Source organism: Hevea brasiliensis, chromosome 12 (assembly GCF_030052815.1).
Source record: "Hevea brasiliensis isolate MT/VB/25A 57/8 chromosome 12, ASM3005281v1, whole genome shotgun sequence".
In the NCBI taxonomy this organism is placed as follows: Eukaryota; Viridiplantae; Streptophyta; class Magnoliopsida; order Malpighiales; family Euphorbiaceae; genus Hevea; species Hevea brasiliensis.
In genome coordinates this window covers 40215146-40242111 of record NC_079504.1, presented here as the reverse complement: position 1 = coordinate 40242111, position 26966 = coordinate 40215146, and the positions used below count along the sequence as shown (strand labels likewise).

General features: G+C 28.3%; 1 protein-coding gene across 1 annotated transcript; it reads right to left on the bottom strand.

Moving 5' to 3' along the window:
• Nucleotides 1-10125: 10125 nt before the first annotated feature.
• On the bottom strand, nt 10126-14225 carry LOC110637148 (trans-cinnamate 4-monooxygenase). Its single transcript, XM_021787112.2, has 3 exons — nt 13282-14225; nt 12953-13086; nt 10126-10883 (listed from the first exon to the last, which is right to left on the bottom strand). The coding sequence occupies exons 1-3, from the start codon at nt 14064-14066 to the stop codon at nt 10285-10287; spliced, it is 1518 nt and encodes a 505-aa protein (XP_021642804.2). The 5' UTR covers nt 14067-14225; the 3' UTR covers nt 10126-10284.
• Between the last annotated feature and the right edge of the window lie 12741 nt (nt 14226-26966).

The window sequence follows — 26966 nt, the reverse complement described above, 5'->3', positions numbered from 1 at the left end:
CCCAAACTTGATTCTTATACATGGAATCAATCTCGGATTTCATAGCATCAATCCATTTTGAAGAGTCTATATCTGATATAGCTTCTTCATAGGTAAGTGGATCATCTCCATGATCTACTTCTTCATGAGTAGACAACTCTTGTTCTTCTTCATGAAGAAAACCATATCTCACCGGTGGGTGAGATACCCAGTTGTTCTACGAGGAACAGTTGTAGATGTTTCATCAACGGGTATTGGTTGACTAGATGGATCTATATCCATCTGATCTGTTGGTTGGTCAGAATTCTCCAATTCTAACTCTATTTATCTTCCTTTGCCTCCTTCTTGAACAAACTGTTGTTCAAGAAATGTGGCATCTCTACTTATCACAACCTTTTGTGAAGTAGGCAAATAAAAATAATATCCAAAACTATCTTTTGGATATCCAACAAATCGACCTTTTTTTGATCTGGTCTCCAATTTATCAGTGTTCAGCTTTTTTATATAAGCTGGACAACCCCAAATCTTAACATGCTTAAGACTTGGTTTTCTTCCATGCCATATCTCATAAGGTGTGGAAGAAACTGATTTTGATGGAATCCTATTCAGAATATACAAAGCTGATTCTAATGCAAATCCCAAAAGAAGATTGGCATATCAGTATAGCTCATCATACTACGTACCATATCCAATAGGGTACGATTTCTCCTTTCAGATACACCATTCAGCTGTGGCGTTCCTAGAGGAGTCAGCTGAGAAACAATGACATGCTCTCTCAAGTATTCATCAAATTCAGTACTCAAATATTCACCTCCATGATCTGATCGAAGAGCTTTAATATTCTTTCCTGTTTGATTTTCTACTTCAGATTTAAATTCTTTGAACTTTTCAAAAGATTCATGTTTGTATTTCATCAAATACAAATACCCAAACCTTGATTTATCATCAGTAAAGGTAATAAAATAATGAAAACCCCCTCTAGCCATTTCTTTAAATGGACCACATACATCACTATGTATTAGCTCCAAAATATTTTCAGCTCTTAGCCCTTGTCCAACAAAGGGTGATCTAGTCATTTTACCCTGAAGGCAAGATTCACAAGTTGGAGTAGGCTCAGAGCCCAATGAGGATAGAATCCCCATTTTCTCCAATTTTGTAATCCTATCTTCTGCAACATGACATAACCTTAAGTGCCAAATATATTTTGAACTTGAGTTGGTTTTCACCATGGCATTGCATTCATTTAGATTGCTATACTCTGGCCAGTGGAAACATTTTCTTACTGGCAATGGAAACGCTTTCCTGTTTTCAATGGAAACACTTTCCTGTTGGCAGTGGAAACACTTTCCTTTGCCTTTGTCAGCTTTGGTCTTCCTTTTCTGTTTAGCTATTTTCTTGGAAGGACCAGGAATCTGAGGTTTCTTTTTCTTATTGCCCTTCTTCTTGTTGGACTTTCCAGCAGAAGAAGATGCAACCAAAGCTACCTCTTTCCCTTTATTGCCTGACATATTCTTTTAGGCAATAACCAGCATGTTGAGTAAACCAGCTAAGGTGCATTCCTGTTTAGTTATATGGAAATTTGTCACAAAATTCCCAAAAGACTCAGGAAGGGACTGAAGGATCAAATCCGTCTGTAGTTGGAAATCCATGTTGAAGTCAAGATGTTCCAACTGCTCAATCAGCCGAATCATCTTATGGACATGATCCCCAACATTCTGTCCCTCAGACATCCTCATACGGAATAGCTGTCTAGATATCTCATACCTAGCATTCCTGCTTTGCTCACCATACAACTCTTGTAGGTGAAGGAGGATCTCACTCGCACTCTGCATGTTCTCATGTTGCTTCTGTAACTCATTACTCATGGAAGCAAGCATGTAACACTTAGCTCTCATATCATGCTCCTTCCACTTGTCCAAAGTATCATGTTCCTCTTGTGTGGCCTCTGGAGGTAAGGGACCAGGAACATTTGAATCTAGAACATATCCTATATGTTCAAGGTTCAGACAAGCTTCAAATTTCTCACCAATCGCATGATTTGGTCCTGTCAACCTATTGTGATCAAGTATGCTCGCAAGGATATTGGATGGTGGTGGTTGTTTTGTGCTCATTTTTATCAGAAAATTAACTGCAGAAAATAACCAGATTAATTAGTAAATGTATCATGTAATTAACCAAAATGATTATGGTCTTTTAATCAAATTGGTCCTCCCACTAACTTAGCGAATCCTACACTTCCAAAGTAGAAAACGGAAATCTTAGTTGGATGGATTTCTAGTGGGTGATTGAATTCTTATAATTCTATTGATCATCCTCAGGTACATCCATTATTGGAATTACAATAAACTATAAGTGAGCAACTCCTTGCCCATCACATCTCATGTGAGGTTCAATCCTTTACCTAGCCCCTAATGCTCAAAATCTCAGGTACATCCATTATTGACTTATCTTGCATTAGTTAAGTTGATCCCATTGAGCCAGTAATTATGTAAATAATTTTAATGTCCTCAGGTACATCCAATATTGGCCACCAAACCATTTACATATTTACAACATCTCATGCTTAACAATTATTCTTAAGAAAATCTCTTAAATTAATTGCATCTCATGCAACTATTTAAAATTTCTTAAAATAATTGCCCCAATGGAGGGCCTATGTTATAATTACTTTAATTATAGCATATCCAACTTAATCATTTGTTTGGAAGATTTTATGGTCATTCTAATTACTATTAAGGTCTCACTTTGCACATTATCCATTTAGCATGCATATATCATATAATTGCATACATATCCATACATCTCATGCATTCATGGATAAGTAGTAAATATGGTATGATCATGGACTTTCTAAGGGATTCAATTCTGAGCCACCAAGAATTGAATCAGGGCATTCCTAGGTGCATTTCATTCATTCATTCATTTTACAAGAGTTGCTAAAAGAGTCCATAATCAACACTTGATCTTGAATTCCTCCCACCGTCCCACCAATGCTCTTGACCTCCTTGAACTTCTTGCAATCCAATATCACATAGTAATCCTTGGCATACCAAGGCGAATTTACAAGAACTTAAATAAATGAAATTACAACCCAAAAATTATTACAAACTTAATAATACATGCCCAAAATAAATTAAAATAAATTAATTAATTTACAATCCCAAAGAAACATAAAAGAAATAAATCCAATCACATTGGTCTTTTATAGTCCATGATCATCCATCATGCATATCACTATTTAACAATTAAATAAAACATACATACTTAAATTAAATTGAATATCTCATATTCAACTTAAAAATCCAGATTTGAATATGATTCAAATAAATTTAAAAATTCAGATTTGAATCTCATTCAAACAAATTTAAAAATTCATATTTGAATCACATTCAAACAACTTCAAAAATTCAGATTTGAATCACATTCAAACATTTTTTAAAAAATCAGATTTGAATCACATTCAAACATTTTTTTAAAAATCAGATCTGAATTTTATTCAATCAATTTTAAAAAATCAGATTTAAATATGATTCAAACAACTTTAAAAATTCAGATTTGAATCACATTCAAACAACTTTTAAAATTCAGATTTGAATCACATTCAAACAATTTTTAAAATTATGATTTGAATCATAATTTAATTGTGTGATTAAAAATCCTAATTAAACATTTTAATTAGTCATATGATGAACCTTTCATCATACAACAATTGCAGAATTTAATAATAACCATGCGCACCATGTTGGAGTTCAACAAGCATGCCGCCACACCTCTTGATCCAACCAGCAATGGATCAATCATCTCATGATCAAATCACACAATTAAATCATATAATAAACAATCTAAATGGCAAATATAGTGGCTCTGATACCAATTGAAGGAACGGAAGCGTGAAAAACACAAGTTTATACTATTGAATTCAAAAATTTTCACCTAGGGTTACATGCACCATGTAAGATTTATTTTTATCTATTTGATTTCAATGATAAACAATATATTAAAACTCTTTTAATATGTTTTTGGATCTGTATTTTCCATTTAAGATTTTAAAATTAATCAGATTAATTTTAGAACCCTAGATTAAATCAAGAACGATTACACTAACCTCTTGATGCACTGCAGCGTGTCTGCGCCTTTGAGATTCGTCTTCAGGACACCAGATGTTGTCCCTCTAGCTTGTCCACACCAAGAACACCTATGGCAGCCCTTGAACAACTTCTAAAGCCTTTTCTATTAATTAGAAATTCAAGTTCTGCCTTTTAAGAGATTAGAGATGTAAACAGGACACTAGAAACAATTTCTAGCGTTCTTAATTCAAGAGATTGATGGCTAATCTCTTTGAATTGATGAGAGATGAAGAAGAATAGAGGGAGGGCTGCAAAATGGCGTGACCAAGGAGTGTGGCTGCTGGTTGTCTTTTATTTTCTCATAACAACACTTAAATAGCTAGGTTAACACATTAAACCCTTGCCACATGTCACCCTTTGATTAGCTCTAGGTTTAAGTGACCCAATCACATTGTGCCAAGTGTCAAACCTATATGTAATCTTGATTTTAATCATCTTACATGATTAAAAAACATTTGGCAAGCTTATGTGTTATGTCATGTGTCACCATCTCATGGTGCCACGTGTCACACTGCAAAATGATCAAAATGCCCCTGTGTCTTAATTTTGAGTTCTCAACCCAAAATAATTATTTTTCTTCTTCTAATTAATTTATATCAAATATAAATTAATTAATTAATCTCTATTAATTAATTTTTCATTAATTAAATTCATATTTAAACACTTTAAATATAAATTTAACTTGTATAAATACATCCAATAATCTAGATTTGGTTTCAAGTCATGCTAGGGACTTTGCAAACTAATTACAAACCAAACCTATTTAATTAATCAATTAAACTCTTTAATTAATTAATTAAATCATATTTAATTAGGTGATAACTTGTGTATGTGTGTGACTTACTAGGCTCATCACTAATTGGCAATGAGACATGATATCAACTCTTAATATCATCAGAACTCTTTCTTACCATAAATGATTTCTCTAAATCATTTTATGAACCTCATAGACCATGGTTAACACCTAGCATAGCATGCCATGGCCACCCAATTAGTAATAAGGTTTACCTTAAATGAACCTATAATCATATATTACCATGCACTAGAATCTCTCTGTTACAAAATCCCAACTCAAGCTGGAGTCATGGTTTATGTCAAACTCCATTTGCTATGAATATTATGTTCTCTTTTAATTCCAGTTCTTGATTAAAAGATTTTCTCATCGTAAACTCTTTCGAATAAATCTATCTGTCTTGGCCAGGAACTTGAAATATCAAGAACAATTAAATGAACATAGGATTTTATCTCTATTTACTTAGAGGAACAGATTCCATCTTGATCAACACCTACCTCCATATATAACTAGTAGGAGCCAACATATGCCCATATACCCATACACAGTACAAGTATGAAAGTAGTATCAAACTCAAACTACCTATATACAAGATAACTGTGCTATCTCAGGTCTAAAGATTATATGCACTGATATGATTTATGACAAAACATTGACAAGAGTAAACTCCATGTGTTTGTCATAAGTGTCACTGGTTCGGCCTACTTATCATTTATAAGTGCCTATCATGTTTGTTATATGGCATGAGACTCACCATTCCATCTTATTTATATCTCATATAAATAACTTGGGAACAAACATGAATACAATCTTTCTGGATAAGTCATGTCCTTATTATGAAGTATCTTCGATTGTGAACCTATTTATGATATTTTGTACTAGAAATATTGTCACTCATATTCTTAACAACTTAAGAATAATATTTCTAACAAAATATCAATGGACCTTTTCTATTACACATAAATATCTTAATTTAACGAAAAAGTGGAAATGCCTTTTATTAATAAAATATGTACAAGATACATACTAAATGATATGCTCTAGGGCATACTACTAATACCTTATGCTTTTCTTCCATAACTAATTTAAGAGAAATTAAATGTTGCTACTCTTGAATTAACAATTGAAGGAATTGTTTCTTAAATTGACCCAAGTAAAACAAAGTAAACCAATTTTCCTTTGGTACCATTTAGTAGATATAAGGAGAAGGCATTCAAGGGTTGCAATTCAAATGTTAAGCTATCTTGATCATAGAGTTCATGTGGATGGATGAGAGGGTAGACATTTGGCGATCTAGCTTCCCGAATTAAGGTGGAATGTGTGATTCTGTGCTTATCCAGTAAAGTCTCTAAATCTTAGTTGAGGAGCTTTTTTTAAGTTTTCTAAATTGCAAAATGGGCTTAAAGACTTATAGTGGTTGCATGAGATGCAATTTTGTGATTTTAATAATAGCTTACATGTAAATTGGTTTGGCATGTGATGCATGAAACTTAGGCTAAATTAAAAATTTTAAAATTTTCATTGCACAAGTCTCACCTTCATAATCATGAAAGCAAAAGCTTATTTCTCAGGCAGGAAAGGAAAATTAACTAAGTTTGTTCTTAACAAAATCCCAACTTATTCTATGGCAATTTTCAAATATTCTAAGGGTTTTTGTGCTCACTTAATGGCATCATGTCTAATTTCTAGTGGGGAAGGAAAGGCAAAAAAAAAAAAAGATGTGTTGGATTAGTTCGCATAAGACTTGTTGTTCTAAGTTTAGAGAAGAGATTTGATTCAAAGACTTTGAAAAATTCAATTTGGCTTGTCTTGCCAAACAAAGTTGGAGATTAACCTTTAACCATTCAAGCTTGTTGGCCAAAATTCTTAAAGGATTATATTTTTCTCATAATTCCTTTTGGGAGACTAGAAAGAGGAGTCAAAGTTCATGGATTTGGCAAGGAATCTTAGTATGAATGGAGGTTTTAAAAGGAGTTCTTATGAATATCAAAGAATGTAAGTCTAATTTGTTGTAGTCAGACCCTTGGGCGCTTTCTTTTTATCAATTTAGAATTTCCAGACCAATGAACTATTCGGCAAATATAAATGTTGTTGCAGATTTAATTGAACATGAAAAATTGGAATGGAAATCTCAATTGGTGAGTAATTTATTCAGTCCTAATTAAGTGAAAGCTATCCTTGCTATTTCTATTTGCATTCAGAAGTGAAGACTCTCTAATCTAGCACTTCAAAAAGTTTGGCAGATATAGAGTTCAGTCGGATTATAAGCTAATGGTGGATAAAGAGCAATATTTGAATGAAGAACCTCATCATCTCATTCTCATCAGTTTCCTTCCACCTTTTGGAAGAAGTCATAGAGCATTAAGGTGCAACTAAAAATGAAGGATTTTATTTGGAAAGCCATTCTTAATTTAGTTATGGTTAAAGAGAATTTGCTCAAAAGAGGCATCAAAATGGATTTGGTATGTTCAATTTGTAATTCTGATAGAGAATCTTTTGAGCATGCTTTATTCTAGTGTAACTATGCAAAAGCAACTTGGTTTTTAAGGCCTTGCTCATTTAAGCCAAGCCTTGTGGATTTTTCCAGCTTTGGGAAATAGTGGGAGCTACTGTGGGAAGAGCTTTAAAGCTTAATTTTGACAATTTCATGGTTCAAGTTATAGTAAATATTTGGGCCATTTGGAAGGAAGGAATAGAGCAATATTGGAGAATTGCTTGTCGAATCCAATTCCTACCTCCAAACGTATTTCAACAAGTCTTGTTGAGTTACAACAGGTTCCAGCTATGTCTGTAATCTCTTAGTAGCAAGTTCTTGGTTTTTCGAGGAGTGAAATTTGGTTTCCTCCCCTTATGAGTTGTTTAAAGTTCAATTGTGATGTTTCCTGGTAGGTCCAATCTTTGTTAACTACTATCACCACTATTGTAAGGAATAGTTTAGGCCAATTGGTTGATGGGGTTGCTAAGAAAATTTACTGTCTTCCTCCTTTGGTGGGGGAAGCTCTAACAATGCTTGAGCTATTCAATTATCTGTTAACTTGAGATCTTCTTCAGCAATATTTGAGATAGATTCCTTAATTCAGCCATTAGATTCCTTAATCCCTTATTTAGCCATTCAAGATCCTCATAAAGACTGCCCTTGGGAGATTAAAGCTTCAGTGGAGGCTATTAGATCTTTCTTCCCTCAGTTTGAGCAGATTTCCTTTTCTAGCGTTAGTAGAAAAGCAAATATGGTAGTTGATGCCTTCGAGATAATTGGCCTTGTAACTGGCTTATGGGCAGTCTAGATCTTTTGTTATCTCATTTCTAATCTATCATTGTGGCCTTGCAATGCATTTTAATGAATAAAAAAAATATATTGTTAATGAATAATGCCAAAAAAAAAAAATCTAGTCACCAATAGTGATAAGGAGTAACCTGCATGGTTATGAATAGTAAGAGACAAAAATCACTGTTAATAAATAGTAAATCTTTGTTGAGTAAACTATAATTTAGTTCTTCAGGTTTACAATTTAGTTTTTGTAATTTCAAAATCAAGTAATTTAGTTCTTTAACATTTTAATAACTTTACAAGTTAGTCCCTACCATTAGAATTTCATGTAAGTTATTTTTAATTATAGCAAAAAATATTAACATACTCTTAACTTTATTTTTAATTTGAAAACAAATTAGTTGCCGAGATTTTGGTTTTTTAATAATTTAATCATTATATTTTTAAAATGCAAGTCTCATGAAATTAAAAAATTTAAATTTAAATTATTAAAAATATAGATTAATAACTTTAAGATCCTTAAAATTTTTTATTAATTACAAAATCATCCCTATATTTTACAAATTGATACTTAAATATTATAACTATTTACAAATAAGACATTTTAATAATTTTGTAAGATTATATATAATATTTTCATATATTATATTAAATAATAATATATAAAAAAATTTTAAAAAAATGAATATGGACACAAATTGTTAATAAAATAAAACTTCAGGGACTAAATTGTTTTTAAATTGAGAATAAAATTAAGGGTATTTTGATAATTTTCACTATAATTAACAGTAACCTAACTGAAATTCTAATGGTAAGGACTAACCTATAGACTTATTAAAATGTTTTAAATATTGGAAACTAAATTATAGTTTATTCGTCTTTATTTATTTAAGCAAAAAGTCAATAAACAAGAAAGGAAACAACAAAAGAGAAAATAAATAAAAAAAATTTATCCAGATCAAATGGTGAATGTTATAGAGGGTGAAATGTTCCTCAATTTAAGATCTTCCATTTGAGAATGGATCTATTCAATTTTGATAATAGGATAGCAAAGATCAAAGATAAATTTCAATAGTTATTTATTAACTTTTGATATTATAATAAAGTTGTCATTGAGCTAAAAAAAGTACCATAAATTTCCTTTAACTTTGAAATTTTATACACTAAAATCATTTTGACTCCCAATAGCCAATTTATACAATTTAGAGTAACAAAGAGGTAGACAGTTCTCTCTCCATTTTGTGACAATGGCACAACTGACTACGATTTTTTTCATAGATAAACCATGAAAGAATCTCAACTATATGGAATTATAAAATACTAGATGTATAACAGTTGATTAGAAAAACTTTACCTCTAAAAAATAATAATAATTATTCACATTATTATTATTCTGAATTATTCACATCAATGTGTTACTTATAAACCAGCTTTTGAAAGTTAAAAGTATTGTGTGCAAAATTTTAAAGTTCAGTGAATATTGTGTTACATGTTTAAGTTCAGAGATATTTTTATTACAACCGCTAAAACTTAGAAATAACTATTAAAATTTATCCCAAAAATCAATAATAGAGGATAGAAGGCTTTTACCATTGAAATTTAGAGAAATCAACTTCATATAAAAAAAATTAAATAAATAGACTATTTTATTAATAAAAACAAATCATAAGAGCGTATTAATATATTTTTCAAAATAAAATATCTGAATAATGATACATATGATTGCAATGCAGTCTATTTCATTAATATTTCAATATTCAAAATTCAGTCCCCAATGGATTTCGATTCAATAAGATATTCACACTCCTAAATCATATGGGAAGAGGAAAGGAAAGCAAAATGTATACAATAATCGATGCCAAAATATTCGTATTGATTTCAAATCAGTAATCCATTGCATCTATGGATAAGAATTCCTTCAAATTCTTGGGCTTTGGATATCAAATCACAAGAACTAATTAATGACCAAGAAAAATATACTTATTATTGCAGGGTCTTAGAACATCATTTAAAGTTCATAGATTTACACAGGATCACAACCCAGTCTATATCACAAACACCCAATCTCATCTTAACAATCCTGTAGTACCATTACACTAAAAAAGGAACGAGTGGAATTAAAATGATCTTGGCTTGGCAACAATGGTGGAGTGCTTCAATATATGCAAACTGAATTGCCCACCCTTCTCTGTGGTATCAAGTTTTGACTGTCCTGGAGGTGGCAAGAGCTCGAAATTCTGTACCAAACGACCCAAAGTAATACCAAGAATTGGCAATGCAAGAATAATTCCAGGGCAGCTTCTTCTTCCGACCCCAAATGGCAGGTACCTGAAATCATTTCCATTGGCCTCAACCTTGGACTCCTCTTCCAAGAACCTCTCTGGCCTGAATTCTTCAGGGTTCTTCCAGTGAGCAGGATTGTTGGCAAGCCACCAAGCATTCACCAAAATTTTGCTTTCCGCAGGAATATCATAACCACCAAGCTTTGCGTCATGGAGATTCATGTGGGGCACAAGAAGAGGAATTGCCATTCTCAAACGAAGAGTTTCTTTGATAACAGCTTGGAGATAGGGGAGCTTTAGGATGTCAGGTTCAGTGATTTGGTGACCAGGTCCAAGCACAGTGTCAAGCTCATCTCGTAGCTTCTTCTGGATTCCAGGATGGTTCACAAGCTCAGCAATGCCCCACTCAATCGACCATAGTGTTGTTTCAATTGCTGTTCCATAATTAATAAAATTTTGCAGATTAAAAACCATTACGCTTCTAAAACAAGAGATTAACAAAATTAAAAAAATAATAATAATAAAACAATTACCATCTTAAGCCACTCCTAATTTAGGCTACATATCATTAATTTAAAATTTTCCTTATCAAGAGACTAAATGTGCCGTGATACAAAATAGTGAATATTTTTATCAAATTATTTATCGACTTAATTTATTATAGATTAAAGATATAAATTTATAAAATTTATATATTTAATAAATAAAATATATTATATATTTTATATTTTAAATTTACAGTGGATGATGTTCAAACAAGAAACCCAATCTAAATCTGATTAAGTCACGCAATTAATTTGGTCAGCGACTACCGTATCTCCAATGACCAAGTAATGAAAAGTTGCGTGAAAGGACGAAAGGTAAGAAAGGTACTTTTTCCAGCTCCAACCTAAACTACAATAAAATAAAGTGTGCTTTAAGTAATTAATAATCATCCCCAGAAGCGTATGAAGGTTACCCAACTAGTTTTAATAATAACAATAATAGTGTGTCTATTTATGAGTTAGTTCACCGACAAGTTAACATAAATTTTATTTAATATTGAGTTTTAGAATTTAAAATTATTTTTTTAAATGAAAATATTATTTTATATATTAGCAAAAAAAATAATTTAAAAAAAATATTTTATTATTTTAATATTTTTATAATTAAAATTAATTAAATTTAATTTTTAATTAATATATGATCTCAAAAAAAAAATTTTTTTGACGTATATCCATTATCTACGGTTGGTGGGGTTGGCACTTTCACCCAACTCAGCTGCTCATAAACTTGCAAAGCCCTACTATTCAACTCAAAAGAATGGTTGAAAGGTTTGTCCGCAAAATCTGACTTTTTAGGCTAATCAAAATTCGATTAAGTTTTCTTGCCAAAAATATGAATCAATTAAATTTTTTGTTTCCCCGAGATATAATAACTGTCTATTTTTAGACCCAATATATCATGAGCCTAAGAGGCTCATATTTAATAGATAAATTATATTATATATTTTATATTTTAAATTTATAATAAATTAAATTTAATTAAAAAAAATCTTTACTTATAATAGAAATTATAATGAATGAGATTTAAATTTTATTATTTATTTAAATATTCATTGATAATTATTATTTAATGTGTTAATATAAAATTATTTTATAATTTTTTAACATAATTATTTCAATTAACATTTAAATTTGCATATGACTCCAAAAATATATCCAACTGGTAGATAGAGACGGCCATCTGTAACTATGGCCATGCCATAAATATAATTAAATATTATTTATTATTTATTAAAATTTCTCGTACCGGAGAGTACAACGTGCCTGTCCATGTGACCATTTCTCTAAAGGCTTCAAGAAGACGAAAATACCCTTAATTTCACCAAAATTTTGGATAATATCTATACTAGTCCCTAAATTTTACTTTATATTCTATTTATGTCTCTTAACTTTTATTTTGCTACAAAAAATCTCTAAAGATGAACTTTATTTCATAAAAAAATTCCTTTAATATTTAATAGTAGATTTTTATAGTAAAAAATTTTAAAATTATAATGTAATATTTATAAATATAATTTTAATATTTTTCGATGAAAAGTAAATTTTTTTCCTTTGTAAGAAAGTGATCATTATAGTAGTATTGATATATATGTTTATAATAAAGGATAATTAAAATAATTGATTTTTTTAATATGAAAGGAAAATAAATAAAAATATAATTTTATTATTTTTTAATTTTAAAAAATCTATAATATATAAAGAAATTTTTAAGAAATAAAATTAAGATAAATTAAAATTTAAAAATAAAAATGAAATACGACAAAATTTGTGAATTACTATGAAAATTACCCTAAAATCTAACTTATGGGGAGAAGAATTCCAAGACGCGAGAAGATAAAACATCGTGTAGGTAGTATAAAATATAAATATCAAAGCAAAACGACAAGAGAAAAAAGGAACAAAACGACAAGAGAGGCAATAGATTTATAAAGAAGAGGATAAGAACAAAATGAACATACCGGCAACATTGATGTTCTCAACAATGTAAAGAACGTTGTCCTCATTGATTTCTCCCTTCTGCTGTGCGTCTAAAATATGATCTATTGCACATTTCAACCCTTCATTATCCATGCTCGTTGTGCTTGAAAGTTTCCTGTTTCGATAATTCACCATCAATTTTTCAAAATTTCTATTTTAGACCCACTCTTTCTAATTAAACTTGTTTTTAAAAAAAATTAAAATATTTTTAAGAAATTATTGTTACAAATATAAATTCAAATTCAAATATCTATGGAGCATTTAATTATTTGGCGCCCTAAAAAAAATTTAAAAAAAAAAAAAAACTTACTTCCTCTCTTCAACAAAGTAGTCCTTGAAGAGTTGCAGTCTTCTTTCCTTCACTTCCTTGCAGATCTTCAAGTAACCTCTCAAGAAAGGTCTCAAAATGGGGATAAAATCACCATAGTTGTACTCGAAGCTCTGAGCTAATCTACTCCTCTCTCCGTTCAAAGCCTTCAGCTTCACAAACAATGGATCATCTTCGCTCTCAAATCTCCTATCGAACATAATCCTGTACATATTATTATACATCAACAGCTGCAGTCTTTTCCGCAACACAATCCCACTGGTGGCTGCCTGTGGGTTCTTCTTCACATCTTCCACCACCTTCGCTGCCTCATCTTCCCACCCATATCGATACTGCTGAACAACCTTGTTTGTGAAGAATGGAACTGTCATAATCCGTCTCATCTTCCTCCAGTGCTCACCGTACACGGTGAACACCATGTCCTGTCCTTTACCAGTGAAAATATCAAACACAACATTTCGGGTTCTGGACCCGAACTCAACACCCTGAGTATGCAAAACCTCTTTAGACAAGTCCGGTGAAGATACAACCACGAGATTACGTTGCCCCATACGAAGAAGAAAGATATCACCGAATTTCTTAGCGAGATCAGAGAGGTTACGGTGGTTCAAGTCATCGCCGACTTGAAGCCAGTTACCGAAAACTGGGACTGCCAAAGGACCCGGGGGGAGCTTAAAACGCTTGCCTCGCAATTTAGAAATGACAATGGCAACAATAACAGCAATGAAGAGACCCAAAAGGGTCTTCTCCAGGAGGAGGAGATCCATGGGAGGCTTGGTTTGATGGATTAGAGAGGGTGAGAGGTAGGTATTGGCCTAGTGGGTGTGGTGAGGGACAAAGGGAGATGATGGGGGAGTTGATATTTTATAATGAAGTTGGGGAGGTTGGAGAGGGACGTTAGGTGAAGCGTGCAGCTATGCTGGATGAGAGTGGGTGAAGCAGTGAAGGGTTTGACGCTTTAGAGGTTTGAGAGAGGAGGTTCAGATTGGAAGTTAACGGCGTTATGCTTGACGGGAAAATTTGACGTGGTAGGAGAGGGACGGCGATAAGGGGGTAGGTAAGCAAGTCGGTGGGCGAAAATGTAAGAAATCGTTCTCCAACCCAATTGTGCCGGACCCACCACGATCTATACAGTATTTCTTATATAAAAAATTCATTATTATTTTTACAATTAAAATTAAAAAATATAAAATAAAAAGATTCAATATAAAAAAAAAATTTCTACGATACTTGACACAATTTACAATTTTGTCCTGTTATTTTAGTAATAAAAAGCAAGTTCCTGGGGATATTAAGGCAGGCATGGGCGATTTCAGGGACCAAGTTTCTTCCCAGTTAATTGGCGGTCAGCACAGAAGCCAATCGCTTGCTTGTAATGCTTTTAAGATTGTCCAGTTCAGCGGTGTTTTATTTCCCTGTATGACAGTGATTTCACATGGGATAACTTATAGAGGTTACTGATTTTATAATAATAAGAAGAAAAAAAAGAAGAGGGAGAAGAGTGTATTTACGGAGAATTTGGGTTTATATGAAAATAAATTTATTAATTATTAAATTAAATTTTAATATTTAAATTTATATATTTATATATATTTAATTAATTTTATATATATCTTAGTATAAATATTTAATATAATATTTATTAATCTTATTCTTCTATGAGTTTTAGTTTATATTATATGTACCCTAATAATAATCATTTGGATTAATTAATGTATAAAGGGGAGATTAGTTTTATCTAAAATATCCTTTATTATTTATATAATTTAAAATTAAATTTTTTATTATTAATTTAATTTTATAATTTACATAAATTTAAAGTTTTTAGGATTTATAAATTTAATTTTAATTAAAATTCTAATATTAATTCTAATATATATATATATATATATATATATATATATATATATATATATATATATATATATATAACTAAAATTAGAATTTTTACACATAGGAAACGAGAAATTAAAATAATTGAGATAAAGTATTTTTTATAGAAAAAAGCTAATGATTATTTAAATATTTTCTCTAAAAAAATATAACGAATTGAAGATGGAGAGTACATAAAAATAAAAGGTTGAAAATCAAAAGAAATAATAAAAAAAAAAATAACATGACTAGAAAATACAAACTGAAAACTAAAGGAAAAAAAAAATGACTTTCACTTGTATAGAAAAATAAAAGGATAAAACAATAAGATTAAGAGGGAAAAAAAAAAAAACAAAGTGACTAATGTCTCTGATTTTTATTTTAATTTATAGAAAAATATGTTGATTTATAAATAATAGAAAATAATTTTTATTATTAAAAAATTAAAGAATTTATACGTTTCATAATAAAAAATATTATAAAAATATATTTAAAACCTTATTTTATTTTTAAAATTTTTAATATGTATTACTTATTTATTTTATAATAATATATTTTTACAAATTGAAAATTAAATTATTAATATAATTATAAATGTTGTCTAAATTGAAAAGATAAGAATCTTATCATATGCGTGCAATGAGAATTGAAATAAAAAAATCTTATAAATACATCCATTTCATTCTAATATGTATAAAAAAATATTGTAAATTAATGCAAATTGTGTATATCAAAAAACCAAACCTAGGCGCAAATTGATTTAAATGCGTTTGAGCCCTATTTAGCAATATTAGTTATTTTAATAATTATTAGTTATTTTTATAATTATCAGTTATTTTATTAGCTATTAATATTTAGCTATTTATGTTGATTTAAATCAAAAGCGTTCGGTAAAAATAGCTATTAAATTAGATGTTAAATATAAAAATAATTATATAATCTTGTTGACTATAATCAAAATACTCTCTCAACATCTAAAAACTATGAGGGGTAATTTTTTATAAATCACTCTTTTAACCTTTAAATACTACTATAAACATTATGAATCATTCAGCAACAGCTTTTAAGGTAGCGTTTAACGTTTTGATCAGAGTCAAAATATTACTTCTCTTATTTACATTGTTTGTTAACTTAATGTTTATACTAACTTTTAGAGGTTGAGAAAGTAATTTATGAAAAGTTATTCCTCGTAGCTTTTAGAGATTTAGAAAGCGATTTGACTAAGATTAACAATATTTTATTACTATTTTTACATTTAACGGCTAATTTAATAACTATTTTTACCGAGCATTTCTACTTCAACATCTATATAAACAGCTAACCACTAACAGCTAACAGTTAGTAAAACAGCTGATAGCTACTAAAACAGCTAACAACTATTAGAACAGCTAATATTGCTAAACAAGACTTATGTCACCAAACAATATAAATAAAAGAGGTGTTATTTTGATTATGATCAAAATACTAAATGCTATATTAAAAACTGCTGTCGAACAAGGTCTAAGTGTTTTAGTAATTAAGTGGTAAATGCCTAAATTAACTATAAATTAAAAGGCTACATTTATTTAGATTTAATGCCTTTAAGTACCTAATTAATTTGATTGAAATGCTTTTAATTTGATGAACTAGAAGCCTATTTTTTTATTATCGGCTTACTGGTAGTAGTAATATTTATTTATTTATTATTAACATTAAGGATTTAAATCAAACAAGAGAAAAAAAAAGTAATGAAGTATAATTTAAATTAATTAATTTATTAGTACTTGAAAGATTGAAATTCATTTAATTATTTTAAATTAATTTAAATATCATATAAAATATAGTATGTTAAAGCTTTGATCAAATATATTTAGTATGAGGGGTGAACTAAAAATAAACATATTATATAAATTAATTAGAAATACTTTTTTAATATGAAAAAGAGATTATATTCTTTTAATTTTAATAATTTTATCATAATTTGAAAATTTTATATTAAACATGTCGATTTGATTCATTTAAACTTAATTTAATAAAATAATACTTGAAAAATATTTTTTTAATAACAATTTTATTAATTTTTAATAAAATAACATTTAAAAGTGAAAAAATAATAATTTTATGATGGAGCTGAAAAGATATTAGAGAAGGAGAATAATTAACAAAAAGAAAAAGAAAAAAGAAGTGATGAGACTGAAAAAAATATTTTTTATTGTTTAAATTAATAAAATATTAGAACGTTATTATAATTCGATCATTTGATTAAATGAAAAAAAAATTATATAAATTTTAAAAATTGCATTAAAAATATTGAAATTAAAGGAATGAAAAATAATTATATAATCTAGATAAAATTTAATTTTATTTTAATTACAAGTATGTATAATAAGTATGATAGAGTGCAACATACGTTGAAAAAATAGTTGCCTTAAATAACCTAAATTGAAATTTGTTTAAGTATTTAAATTACATATCCAAGAATATTTTAATTTAATTATTGTTTTAGAAAAATAAATTATAGAAAAGTTTTTCTTTTTGCTATAAAATTAGGTTTGACTGAAATTTAAATTTGAGATCTCACAGTCCTAAGATCACTCTAATTTCACTAAACTAAAGCTCGTTAGTAATCACATAAAAATTTTAGTTGTTATTATTTAATTTAAATTTATCTTTTTATGTGATTGGACTTCTATATTTAGAAAAAAAAATTAACTATTGAAGGATAAAATTTACACTCATTTGAATTGTGACTTCCATAAAAGAACACAAGAAGACATGACTCTACAGAATCCTTTTTCTAACAAAATATGAAGAAATTGTTTCCTTACAAAATAATTTGGCTGTCATACAACTTAGAAATTGTGTGGGTATACTAGATACTGAGTGTATCACTTGAATTACGCTCTAACTTCTAGACCAAACAATCGTGGGAATTATCTATATTGAACACAATTTCGTCAATCTCACTCCAAAATTAAAAAGAGAAGTAATTCGAAAATTAAAAAAATGTTTAAATTAACTGGAAAGAGAGTACAATACTTGAAATTAAATGCAAAAGCTTTAGAAAAATAAATAACTGATAAAAATAAAGATAAAAGACTGCAAGTTGAGTTGTGTTGTTGATGTTGTTGGGTGTTGGTCCTATTCATGTTGCAGTGTATCTGACTCTTATAGCTTCTCTTGTAGGTACCTGAAAGACTCTAAAAGACACTGAGACACACTCTACCACATTATGCAGTTACTTGTAGTCATCTGACTACTCCCTTGAACCGCTTTAAACTGCTATCAGCCTCCTTATGCTTAGATAATTATCCAATAATCACCTTTACTTAAATTATTAATTATCTCATGGCACAAAATTAATTAAATTAATAAAATAAAAGTAATTAAATTAATTTCACAAAAAATTAATTTAATTAATTCTTTAGGCTTAAAAATAATTAATAAATAATTATTTTCAGTGTAAACAGAAACTATGCTCTCAAAGTCTATTGAGAGGAACATTTAGGATCTATAAAATGAACTTATTTTTCATTTTAAAGGGTAAGAAAGGGAAAAAAAATGAATGCTTTAATAGCCTTAATCTTTTTAAAAATTCGATACTCATAAATGTTGAACTCTTACAAGCAAGTTCAAGTAATTTGTTAAAAAGTTGATGCTTAAACTGAGTAGTCATTAGAGACTCTTCTGGTTCTGTTGTGGTCTCGACTTCCAAGCATCTATTGGGTCTTTTGCTATTGAAGTAACTAAAGGTTTGGCTCCCCATTTTGAAATATTATTGAATACACTCGATATACATATACTCTTTATCTGAATACAAGAGTCCCACCTTCTTAAAATCAAGGAAAAGCTAACTTTTTGTTTATAAGAGAGTACTATTTTTTAGTGCTCCTAGTTCATATAATAATTCTCCCTCCATTTTAGACTCTTGATTGCTTATAATAATGGCTACTCAACTATTATAGTTGAATCGGACTCTCAAATAGGCTATAAATGGCATTAGAGGTTCTGACCTCTAAAATAAATTGGAGTCCACTTGAGATTATTAAGGGCAATATTCAACAGTTGCAAGCTTTAGTTTTATCCATTATCTTCTGTTATGTGAATAGACATTGTAATCATATTACTCATCAATTGATGGGTAATTTTTATCGTTGTCCCTCAATTTTGAGAGTGTTTTACTTTCGTACTTCATCTTTATTTTGTTACCATAAAATTCTTAAACTTCAAAAATGTTATACTAAAATCTCTCATGCTAGAATTCGATTAGTTCTCCTGCAAGACACTAAATGTGGCAATGCCATGCTATCAAAAAATAAAAGAAATTACCATCACATCACCTCTATCACAATTCTTCTTACGTACCAGACTTTTTTTCTTTTATTCCGTGTAACCCGTTTAATAAATAGATCACTTAAACAGGTCACAAGACATGACTCGTGTAACCAGTTTAATGACCCTTATTACTTGTTTACTTAAAAATTTTGAGATGGTTGCAAGCGAGGGGATAGGATTTGAACCTGAGTCTATCCAGTAAATATGACATTCTTCATATATAAATTAAAGTTATATTACAATAAATAAATAATTAATAATATCACTAATTTATTTTATCAGTGTATTCATAGAAATTATTTTTTAATCAATGCTAAAATTTTATTAAATTTAATCCTTTATTTTTATTTTTAAAATAAATAAAATTTTATTTTTAAATATTAACAATCTTCAAAAGAAATTTATAGTTACCATGTAGTTTTATTTTCTTAACCTCATATAATTTATTTATACATAAAATGAGTAGTTATAATGAAATCAACTATAATATTTGAGTCTGAATTTTTTTTTCAATTTTTTTTTCACTATGTAATTTGTTTAATATAGATGATATTAATCAAGAATTCAAATTTTCTTTTAATATCAAATGTTTCATAAAAATAATAAAAAAATATAAATTATAAGATACTAAGAGTAAAATTATATTTTTAATTATAAATAAAATGTCATAACTAGTTTAAATGGATCAAAATGAAACAGGTTAACCTATTCACCTGATTAAATAAACGGGTTATTTTGTGTCTTATAGAATTAAGCACATCAACCCAATTAAACCCTTATTTTTAGCGTGTCATAAATGTGTTGACCTGATCACCTGAACCTCTGTATACTAAACCCAAACCCGTTTAACTATGTGTTGAGTCTTGTCATGTAATCAGGTCGTGTCAAAAATTGTCAGCTCTACATAATATATCATATAATATATATTTTTTAGCTATATTTATATATAATTTAAGATTAAATATATTGTATAATATATATTTTAACTATTTATTAATTATGTAATATTTAATTATAAGATGTATATATAATTAAAAATTAACATATACATATAATATAATAAAACATTTATAATTAAGAAATATAAGGTAATTTAATGTATTTATAACTGAAATTATTAAGAAAATATAAAGAAATGAAATATAATATTATATTATATTTAGTTCATAATTATATATATGCATATAAATATATATAATTATATTGAAAGTATATAAAACATCTAAAAAAGCATATATATATATATATATATATATATATATATTTAGAATGGTTTCGATCGGTTTCAATTCGATTCTGAGTGAAAAATTAGAAACGAACAAAAATATCAAAATAATTTCTATTCGAAATGATTTTTTTAGTCAATTTAATTACTTTGAAGAACTATGCATAGTCTTACTAATTAAAATATGTTCAAAATATAAAAATTAATTAATTGATATTAATTAATATAAAAGTTAATAAAAAAAAAGAGATTAAATAATATATTTTTTAAAATATAACTGTAAATAATTAATTTTATTAAAATTTAAAAATTAAATAATAATTTTCTCAAAAAAAAGCCGTAAAGCCAGAATGCTTTCTTGTACTATAGTGCAGATGTTGAATTAATTAATTAAGACGCCAATGCACCCAAAAAAAAAATTATAAGAAAAGAAAGGGTCAGGTGGCGTTGGGCCCGTTAGCTTGCCGCCTACATAGAAACCGTCAATCTTGACGGCGCTAGCTCAAGCATGTTCAGCTGCTCGTTCCTCTCCACCCTCTTTAACTTCCGCGTGCTAACTACCCACCAAATCCCAACAGTCATAAAAACTTTTTTTATTTAAATTGAATTGATGTTAAACATTAAAATAACTTTAATATTATTAAATTTAAGTTTATTGAGCATAAATGTAGTCAATTTAATTTAATCTATTTGATTAATCAATTTGCTACGATTTTATTTAACGAAAATTATTATTTAATCACTATATTTTAATAAAATTAATTATTTAAATTTTATATTTTAAAAAATATATTATTTATTTTATGTATTTACTTCTATTAAATTATTTAATTATTTCATTAAATTTTTTATTAATAAAAGATTTTAATTATAGTCAAACTATTATTCAATCTTCTATTTTAATAAAACTAATTGATTAGTCCATATATTATGAAAAATATATTAATTAGTCTTTATAATCTAGTTCCGTTAATTTTTTAGTTATTCTTATTATTTTTTTAATACCCAAACTACCTTGATTTTCTCTCTCTTATTTCTCTCTCTCCACAATTCTTTCCCTTTGCACTCACATCCTTTTTCCCTTTATTTTCTCTCTATTTTTCATCTTTTAATAAAAATTAATACAAACTGTATAGTAACAATGCGAATCAATTTTCCTAAATCTTTGTAATTTGGTTTCATTAATTCCTTAATCCCTCTTATTATTTTTGTATACCTAAACTACCTTGACCCTCTCCCTTTTATTTTTCTCTTTCCATAATTTTTTTCCTTTACACCCACACCCTCTTTCCCTTCATTTTCTCTCTATTTTTGGATCTTTTGATAGAAATTAATACAAATCGTATGTGTAAAAATGTTAATCATTTTTTGCTAAATTTCCAAGTAATTAAAACATTAATCTAGGAAAATTATTTTCCAATAAAAATAACACAAAAATGATGCAGGGAATTGAATAAAAATACTTGAATAATTTTTTAAAAATGTAAATTTTTATTTAGCCTCTACACAATAAAATTTTCATTTTCATCTAAAATATATTCTTCAAAATATTTTTTTGTTAAAATATATAGAGTAATTAATTAATTTACTAAAATAGAAAAATTATATAATAATATTTTTAAATTACAAGAATCAATTAATTAATTTTATTAAAATTAAAAAATTAAATAATAATTTAATAAATATTAACTAATAAAAAATTTAACAAAATTGAAACAAAATAAATATAGAAAAATCTCCATAACACACTACAACAAAGCCAAATCTTGTATTAATGAGACTAAAGTTTGTAAATATGTCATTATTTTATAACTATAATAAGAATTTAAATTTTTTTTAATCACTTATTACGCAATATGTAGTGCAACATCTTGTACTTAATTGGACCATAAAAACTACACAACTTTTTTGCTATTTTGACTACTTTGTACGGCTGATAGATTAGAACACCAAAAAAAAAGGGCACGTACCAAGTAGCCAGCACAGTTTGACCGTTAGATAGACCTGCCCAATCAATTAGAGGGCAAAATAATAATAATAATAATAATAATAATAATGATGATGGATTTTGAGAAATAAAAAAAAAAAGGTTTATTGCTTTACTCCTTCACCTACTCCCGTGGATAACGACCAATACAATAAAGCACACACCAACCGCCCTCAACTCCCGCCATTAGCGACCATCCGCCCATCACATCCACTGCGCACCTTCTCCTTTTTTTATTAATTATTTTTTTAAAAAATAATAATTCTGGCATACAAGAAATGATAATAAAATTAATTTATAATAATTCAGTTTAAAATAATATTTAGAATATATATATTTGTTTGATTGAGTATGAAAATTATATTTGATGAGATTTAAGTATTGAAACATTCTTTTATATAATTTCACACTCTTAATTTCACGTTGACAGGTGGCCGAATGGGATTCTTACTTGATTAGCTCATTATATTTGGAGTGTGAGTTATCTCGGGAGCTTTGGTTACACGGCGTTTATTTTACACGGCGTTTATTTTTCAACGTTTTGACATTTTTCTTTTTTAACCAAAAAAAACAAACAATATCAATATTTGTGCACACGTGCGATGTCTACATGAGTTGATAACACCATGTTTGGTAGGTGGAGGTGGAAAAAAGAGAAGGAGAAAAATAAGCAGGCAAAAATAACTTTGAAAAGATTTTTTTTTAAATAAGAAAAGAAAAATAAAAGAGAGGAGAAAAATAAGTTTTATTTTTCTCTAATTATTTTTTTTAAAAAAAAATAAGAAATTAAAATAAAAGAATTTTAATGTCAATTTTTACTTTTTCTCATTTATTTTCTACTCATTTAAACACAAAAAAATAAAAAAATAAAAAATATTTTTCTTCTTTCATTTTCTTTACTCTCCTAAAATTTATTGAAACATTGTGTAAGAGTAGATTAGGTAAATAAAGTCAAACTAAATTATTATGAGTTCTTTTATATAATGTGAAAATTAACTAATTAATTTTTAAAATTTTAAAATGTAATTAAAATATTTATTTATGAGTAAATTATTTTTATATGGTTATTAATAATTTTAATTTATATATTTTTTTAATTTTAATATATAAAAATAATGTAATATTTGAAATGTAATATTTTAAATATTTTATTAATCATCACACCGAGCAATTGTCCGCTTAAATGATAGAGATTGTAACATTGAGCTTGCTTGTAGCGAACTCAAGCCACATGGCAGAGCCAGGAAATCGAAATCGAATTCAAGTTAGTGGGTAGATTTTTTTTTTTTCAATTCAAAGTAAAAAAAAATATATATATATATATAATAATAAATTATTTATTAAAAAATATAATAATATATATAAATTTTCAATATGTGATAATAATTAAGTATGAAAATAAAATAATTTTATAAAATAAAAAATTTTTATTATAATTTTAAATTTATAATTATTTTTAATGAATTTTTACTTTTTGAAAGTGTTGTATAATGGCTTGATTATTAAACCTATCAAAGATATTTTTCTTAACATATGTAATAAAAAATTCATTCAATAATTAATCTCTCATTCGATTTTGCAATTAAGTCTTCACAATATTCATTGTAGAAAATACATTTTCAATACTCGCGGTTGCAATAGGTAATATTTAGGGGTGTGCAATTCTGATCGGAACTGGAATCGAATTTTGATTCTTTCATTTTTTGAAATTAGAATTGGAATCAAATTTCGATTTTATTATAGCTCAGTTTTTTATTCCTACACTCAAAATTACGATATTATTGTTTTCTTTTAAAAGAATAAAAATAATTGTATTTTTTTAACATTAAAATATCAATAAAAATGATATTATTAATATTAAAATAACAATAACAATATCAAAATAAAATATCAATAAAGTAACATAAACATGATCACTTACTAAAAAAAAATGTTAAAATCAAACTAATAATTTTCATGTAAAAATACAAAATAATACTAAATATCTATAATGAGTTATAATATTTCTATCCAAATAGTAAAATAATAGCAAATAAACAAGCATAATATAAAGAATAGCTTCACTCTCATATTTTGAAAAGGAAAAAGGATAAATTACTTTTTAGTCCCTGATTTATATCATAATTTACACTTTTGTCCCTATATTTTTAAAAGCCAACAGTTACATTCCTTAATTTCATATTCTCTTTTGTATTCTCAATCTCATTACTAGCTAATTTTGAATCCTCTATAGCAAACAATTGAGCAAGCTATGGGTATGTTTTGCCAATCAAATCCCCATCGGAGGAAGCCCTAGGCTCGTTAAAAGACACCATTATAGATCTTTCGCTTGAACCTACACAAAATTGATCTTCACCTTCCTTCCACTAAAAACAGTCCCTCAGTACCTTCCTCACATCGAAGCAGTGCTCCTCAACCTCTCCTTTATGCTAGAGCAGAACCCATCTTGCCTCACCCATGATAGTTTCCTTTCAAACAGAGCAGAGTAGAGCATAGTATAACCCATCTCCCTTTACCCAAAGTAGACCCACACACCACCATCATATTGACATTCACTCCCCTCTACTTTCCTCTTTGTTTTTCTTTTCTTAAATCCATTTATGGATTTGTAATTCAACTAATTTACTACCTAGTTGACAAAGAAACCCAATTCTCATTTTCATAAATTCTCTGTCACCCTCTGCAAACAAATTGCAAAACCCTTTTAGAGAATCCAAAACATTGCTCTTTTTATTAACTATTGTTCTAACTTATCTATAGACTCTTCAATCCTTTAAAGCAAGTTCCAAATATCCAATTGAGATACAAACAGGTTATTCAGAGTCTCAGGTTCCAAAAACTCCTCAAGTGTAACCTCTATACTCTAAAACTCTCATAACTAGTTTTCAAAATTTGATTTCATAAAACTCCTTCAAAGGGAGGTTGAACTACATGATTTTTATTTTGATACATTAGAGTATCCCTTTATGTTTGTTTTATAGTATATAAAAGATTAATTCCTTCTGAGTTCGTAATTGCTCCTCCCAACAATGTTTTCTTTAAAAATCAAACTGAATTATTTCATTGAGAATAAAGTAGGTCTTACATTGCACCCAAAATTTATTGGTTGAACTACATAAATTTCGATTCTTCATTCAATGAAGATATTTAAGAGGAAAGGATTTTTGTCCCTTTATCAAATCCAAAATTTGAAACTATTTTCTTGTATTATTTCTTGTGTTAATTAAAAATTTCTAAAAAATTTATATGTTATTTATCTTTTTTAATTTCCTTAGCATTATTCTTTTATAATTATGTTGCTAATCTCTTCTTTTGAGTTAATTTTTTTACAAGTTTTATTGTAACACACAACTACCCAACTCAACTCAACTCAACTCAACTAAGTCTTTATCCCAAAAATTTGGGGTCGGCTATATGGATTCACTTTCTCCACTCCAAACGATTTTGGGTTAAATCCTCAGAAATATGTAATGCTTATAAGTCATGTTATACTACTTTCCTCCAAGTCAATTTAGGTCTACCCATTTTTTTCTTTCTATCCTCTAACCTAATGTGCTCTACTTGTCTAACTGGAGCCTCTGTATGTCTACTTTTCACATGATCAAACTACCTCAATCTCCCTTCTCTCAACTTATCTTCAATTGGCACTACTCCTACCTTTTGTCTAATATTCTCATTACAGACTTTATCTAGTCTAGTATGGCCACTCATCCACCTTAACATTCTCATCTCTGCAACTCTTATCTTAGATGCATACGACTCTTTCAGTGCCCAACACTCACTACCATATAATATAGCATCGTATGGTCAGATGCAGTAAAATTTTCCTTTCAACTTATTGGGAATCTTGCGATCACATAAAACTCCCGTGGCACGTCTCCACTTCAACCATCCAGCTTTAATCCTATGACTAACATCCTCCTCACATCCCCTATCTACTTGAAGGACTGAGCCTAGATATTTAAATGATTACTTTGGGACAGTACCACTCTATTCAAACTAACTCCTTCCCTATCACCAGTTTGGCCTTCACTGAACTTGCAATGCATGTATTCTGTCTTTGTTCTACTTAACTTAAAACCCTTTGACTCTAGAGTACTTCTCCAAAGCTCTAACTTTCTATTGACTCCTTTTCATGTCTCGTCTATCAGAACAATATCATCCGCAAATATCATGCACCAAGGAATACTCTCTTGCATATGTTTCGTCAATTCATCTAAAATTAATGTAAAAAGGTAAGGGCTTATGGCTGATCCTTGGTGTAATCCA